Consider the following 5,849-nt stretch of genomic DNA (forward strand, 5'->3'; position numbering starts at 1 on the left):
GCTTTTATATAATTGTATTTTCTCTCTAATAAAATACGAATAAACATTTTTTTCTAATAACTATTGTTGATCATTTACATTTTACTAATAGAATAATCAAATAAACTTTTTAAATCACAATTTCGAACTATCTTTAATTAATATTTTAATTCTAATAAAGGAAATGTTAAACGTAACACTTTGCGCTACATTTAACCATACGATGTATAATTTATATTTTATATTTATAATATAATGTTACCATAAATAAATATAAATACTAGTACTAATATCATATATAAATAAAAAAACTCGGTATTAAAATGAATATTTATATTGTGTATTAAAATTAACTCAATAGAATTTTTAAATTATATATAGCAAATTGAACCAAAGGTCCATTGGCCCAGCGGTATCGAGGTGACTATTTCAACCAGAAGGTTGAGGGTTCGAGTCTTATTTAGGACAATTTGTATATATAATTCGTGATTAATTCGTGTAGTGTTATGTGTGAGTTTGTCTTTAAAAAAAAATATAGCAAATTGAAACATTACCTCTATCATTTGCCATTTTAAAGGAGAGAGTCAAACCACTATGACACGAGTTAACATTTGCCCTTCTAATAACAATATTATTATGGAGTATTTTTTTTTTCATTTACAATAAAAAAATACTAACTAATTAATGTACCCTAACAAGGGTTCTACTATACTGTTGGAGTAATTTTTTCTTCTATATATATCACCCTTTCTTCATTTCTCCCCACATCACATTTTCATACATTTCTCTCCCTAAAAACTCACTGTTTAATTAATTTAATAATAATCATTATTCATATAACTAAAACTACCATGCCTGAAGCACCAAAGAACCCAGGTGATCATCCTCATGAGTCCAAAACAAACTACAATCTTACAGAAAAAAACAAGAGATCTCTCGAGTTCATTGAAGATGTTACATCGAACCCAGATGATGTTCAACTTCGTGTTTTATCCGACATCCTGACCCAAAATGCCAACGTTGAATACCTAAGTCGTTATAACCTTTCGGGCCACACGGACCGAGAAACGTTCAAGAAACTCGTACCTGTTATTACGTATGAAGACCTTCAACCCGATATCACACGTATCGCTAATGGAGATAAATCCCCTATCCTTTCTTCCCTCCCCATTTCCGAATTTCTAACTAGGTAGTATAAATTATGGTTATTTGAATTATTTATATTGTCGTTATAATGCATAAAATGGTTTACTGTACAATTTAGTAACCGTCATTTTATGCATGTTAAATACAGTCCTTAGAATAAAACTCATATGTTTATAAGCAGTTTGGGATGAAAGGTACGATTGTGTACCGTTTAAACCAAACTGCTAATATATTTTTATTCATAAATAATCAAATAAACAATTTTACTACCGGCTGTTAATATTATTATTGTTGATGAATATTGTATCGATGAAATGTGTTTTATGAAATAATGCAGTTCTGGGACTTCAGGAGGCGAAAGAAAGCTGATGCCAACGATCGAAGCTGAGCTCGAAAGAAGGTCGTTATTGTATAGTCTTTTGATGCCGGTTATGAGCCAGTTTGTGCCCGGTTTAGATCAAGGAAAAGGGATGTATTTCTTGTTTATTAAATCAGAAGCTAAGACTCCGGGTGGGCTTGTAGCCCGGCCCGTTTTAACCAGTTACTACAAAAGTAACCATTTCAAAGACAGACCATATGACCCATACACAAGCTACACCAGCCCAAATGAAACCATTTTGTGTCAAGATTCATATCAAAGTATGTACTCCCAAATGCTATGTGGGTTGTGCTTAAATCAAGAGGTTCTTCGAGTTGGTGCGGTCTTCGCTTCCGGGTTCATTCGGGCCATCCGGTTTTTAGAGAAGCATTGGCAGATTTTGTGTCAGGATATCCGGACCTGCACGGTCAACCCGGTTATCACTGACCCGGTTGTGAAAAACGCTGTGCTCCGGGTCTTGAAACAAAACCCGGAGTTGGCAGACTTTATTGAGCGCGAATGCTCGAAAAAGTCATGGCAAGGGATTATTACAAGACTATGGCCCAATACAAGATATGTTGATGTTATTGTTACTGGGACAATGTCACAATATATACCAACACTTGATTATTATAGCAATGGGCTACCTCTTGTTTGCACCATGTATGCATCTTCTGAATGCTATTTTGGTGTCAATCTTAACCCACTTTGTAAACCTAGTGAGGTTTCTTACACACTCATTCCAACCATGGCTTATTTCGAGTTCTTACCAATTGGTGTTGATGAACAAGAACTAGTCGATCTTTCTGACGTAAAACTCGGTCAAGATTATGAGCTTGTCGTCACAACTTATGCTGGTTAGTTTCTATATATCTTATAAAAAAAAAATACTCCCTCCGTTCAAAATAACTGCCCCGTTTGACTTTTCAAAGTATTTCTTTTCAAATTTTAACTTTTAGGATTTTTATTTGTGCTATATAAAATCTGATGAAAATTTTATGAATGGGTTCGGTTTTAAAATGTGTTTTCATTAATATAACTTTTATCAAATATTATATAACATAAATAAAAATATAAGTCAAAGTCGTACAATAAAGACTTTAAAATTAAAAGTCATAACGAGACAGTAATTTTAATTTTAAGACTGGGGAAGTATATTAAAATATGATGGTTATGATTTTAAGACTGTTGTATTTGTGATATATAATATAATGCAGGGCTTTATAGGTATAGAGTTGGTGATATGTTAAGAGTTGCAGGGTTTAAAAACAAAGCGCCACAATTCAGTTTCATTTGTCGAAAAAATGTGGCTTTGAGTATCGATTCGGATAAAACAGACGAAGTTGAACTGCACCAAGCAGTCGAAAAGGCGTCGGCCCATTTGGGCCCATTTGATGCGACCCTGATCGAGTACACGAGTTATGCTGACACAACAACAATTCCGGGTCACTACGTGATCTTTTGGGAGCTAAGTCTAAATGGGTCAACTCAGGTTCCAGCATCAGTGCTCGAAGATTGTTGTCTTGCTATTGAAGAGTCGCTTAACAGCGTTTATCGACAGGGACGGGCTTCTGACAAGTCAATCGGGCCACTCGAGATCAAAATAGTCGAAAATGGGACTTTCGATAAACTCATGGATTATGCAATCAATTTAGGTGCTTCTATAAACCAATACAAAACCCCAAGGTGTGTGAAGTTTAAACCGATAATTGAGCTTTTGAGCTCAAAGGTGGTGTCCAGTTACTTCAGCCCGAAGTGTCCGAAATGGGCCCCGGGCCATAAGCAGTGGAACAATGTTAATTAAGAGGCTGATTATCGAACAATGAGATGTGATTTAGGTAGGAATGAAGAGGGGTTATGTTATGTACACAAACAGCATTGCTGTTTTAATTTAGAAAATGAAATGATGGTTGTTGATTTTGGAGTTGAAGTTGTGGTTGTTGGTTAAGTTAATGTAATAGTAGTAGTTTTATTTAAGGAGTTATTAATTAATATATTTATATAATAATGATGTTAGAATCCAACCAGGAATCATGCCCACATAACTTTCATGTGGATGGTCTATTAATATTTCCTAGGAAAGCAAACTACCTTTTCTTACATCCTACTTTAGCTTTGTTTCCTCTTTTTTCCAATAATAGCTACTTGTTCATTTAATAATATCTTACAAAACTGTTACTCTTTCACTTCTATAAAAGATTCACTATATATTCATATATAATACATGGTGATTTTATAACCTCCTTAAGTTAGCATAGTTTACCACAATTTTGGCAATCTTTCTAGTGAATAAACTGTTTCAATTCCCAGTTTAAGATACAAGTTTTATATATTTTGATTCAATCAATATGAAAAGGCAACATATATAACCAGGAGCATAAAACAACGGGGTCACACGCTCCTAACAATCAAAAAATTCTATATGAGTTTTCGTCTTTATAACAAACAAAAAAAAAAAACAATCACATTTGTATATATATTAATGAAGTTGGACGTCTTAAATTATAAAATTATTTTTCAATTGTATTAACTTTGCTCAGTCGAAAAAAAATTCTTAAATCCAACTACATTTAACATATTATCAGTATTGATCTTAAAAGTATAACTAGCAAATTACTTGACTCCTTTAAGAAGCTTAGTAAATTACATGTATATTTCATAGAATTACTTGATTACTTTATGTCTCCTTGAATCAAGACTACTAATTTTCTTGGTATCTAGCAAGCTGGAAATTCTGGTTAAGTATTTTGCTCGAAGAGTATGATTATGAGTTTCACGTGTTCATCCTTAATCAATCACTTTTAAGCATCTCCGATATGTTGGAATGGAAATTCTAAACTGTAATAAATAATAACATAATGTTGGAAAATCGTGTGTACTTTTACCAATTCAGATTAACGCAGCGGATAGTTAAAATAATACTACGTAATCTTTTATAATTTTATGAACAAAATTTAACAAGATTAAATTTTCATTTATTTAATGAAACATGCACACGATTAATCTTTCTCAATGATCCAGTTACACCATAATAATTGTCATGAATATAAAAACAAAAGAGGAGTTAACGACATACCTTTCTTGGAGAAATTGATGAGACGGAGAGAAACTTACGATCAAAAGTATGACCGTCTCTTTGGATAGTCCACACTACACTTCAAACGACCGTCAATGGATGCTAGTCCAAACTCAAATATCGTATTAATATAATCCAATTATATTAATACATTAATCGATAATACTCCGTATGTGTATGTTTAGATTTATCAAAGGAAAGCAAAACAAATATGTTATTTTTTCTCTTCTCACTTACTGATCTCATAACCCAACGATCATATATATATAAATATATGATATACTCCGTTTGTTTGGTAGCAAAAAGCAAATCAAAAGAATATATTGTTTTCGATTTCTTTGTCTGTAATATTTTCGTTTGATTTGGTTTTAAAAAGTCGTATTTCTCAAATACTTTAGGGGTATGTTATGTAACTTATAATTAATAATTTCTATCATGTCGCTTTCATGTGAATAGTAAATTAATTAATTTCGTTTCATTTACTATTTATATAAATAGTAAATGAATTAATTTCGATTTACTATTTTGTTACTTGAGTAATATATACATCATATATATATTTTATTTGACGTCTCGGTGTATATGTGTGTGACCCCGAAGGCTCAAATGAAGTTGGTCATATAGTTATATGTTGTACCTTGCACATTAATCCTAAGACTCACACTTGTGCATGGCACAATACCAAGTAACTATACAAACAATGGTAAGCGTCTACCAACACGTCATTGTCCCCAAATTCATGTGAGGGTAGTTTCTCGAAACTGTTTATGGTAAGTTTTAAATGTCATTCGTCCTTTTGTTTCAGATACTTTAGTTAAATTTGAGATATGGATCATCGGTCATTCTCATTTGTTTAACAATTTTGTTTCTCGATCTTAGAACTGAATTAGATCACCAAATTAATTAAGTATCATCTTAATTACATCTGGGTGCGGCCACACAAATATCTTATTCATTCATCGAGGAGCTTAAAAAGTATCTAACTCCAAACATTTTAGAGGAACAAATCATATATTGCATACACGTGTCTATCACGAGCTTTACATTATACCCAATAATGGCCTTTATAACAGCTTTATTCAGGACAGCGTTTAACCATATCAAAATACAATGCTACTCTCATCAAGACGGGCGTGCATCTCAAGTCTAAGGACACAAAAACATAATCACTAAAAGATTTACTACTGACTACGATCCATGTAGTGACATCTCATGGTTGGGTCATTCCAATATTCATCATCAATGAATACATATGAATTTTGGTCTCAACAAGTTAACTATTCATCATCA

At 32.5% G+C, this 5,849-nt stretch overlaps 1 protein-coding gene across 2 annotated transcripts; it reads left to right on the forward strand.

Annotated features, from left to right (window-relative positions):
• Positions 1 to 776: 776 nt before the first annotated feature.
• On the forward strand, positions 777 to 3,490 carry LOC139891145 (indole-3-acetic acid-amido synthetase GH3.5-like). 2 transcript variants are annotated; one of them, XM_071874082.1, is made up of 3 exons: positions 777 to 1,171; positions 1,463 to 2,340; positions 2,701 to 3,490. In XM_071874082.1, the coding sequence occupies exons 1-3, from the start codon at positions 831 to 833 to the stop codon at positions 3,285 to 3,287; spliced, it is 1,806 nt and encodes a 601-aa protein (XP_071730183.1). In that variant the 5' UTR covers positions 777 to 830; the 3' UTR covers positions 3,288 to 3,490. The 2 variants fall into 2 exon arrangements, with proteins under 2 accessions (XP_071730183.1, XP_071730182.1); XM_071874081.1 differs by having other exon boundaries at positions 777 to 1,168.
• Positions 3,491 to 5,849: the final 2,359 nt, after the last annotated feature.

The sequence above is a fragment of the Rutidosis leptorrhynchoides genome, chromosome 2 (assembly GCF_046630445.1).
Source record: "Rutidosis leptorrhynchoides isolate AG116_Rl617_1_P2 chromosome 2, CSIRO_AGI_Rlap_v1, whole genome shotgun sequence".
In the NCBI taxonomy this organism is placed as follows: domain Eukaryota; kingdom Viridiplantae; phylum Streptophyta; class Magnoliopsida; order Asterales; family Asteraceae; genus Rutidosis; species Rutidosis leptorrhynchoides.

What these genes read in the sequence shown, in the direction of transcription:
- LOC139891145 (XM_071874082.1), top strand. Translation starts at nt 831, where the DNA reads ATGCCTGAAGCACCAAAGAACCCAGGTGATCATCCTCATGAGTCCAAA. An exon ending in TCCGAATTTCTAACTAGGTA is followed by an intron (nt 1,172 to 1,462) that starts GTATAAATTATG and finishes GAAATAATGCAG; the next exon opens with TTCTGGGACTTCAGGAGGCG. An exon ending in TGTCGTCACAACTTATGCTG is followed by an intron (nt 2,341 to 2,700) that starts GTTAGTTTCTAT and finishes AATATAATGCAG; the next exon opens with GGCTTTATAGGTATAGAGTT.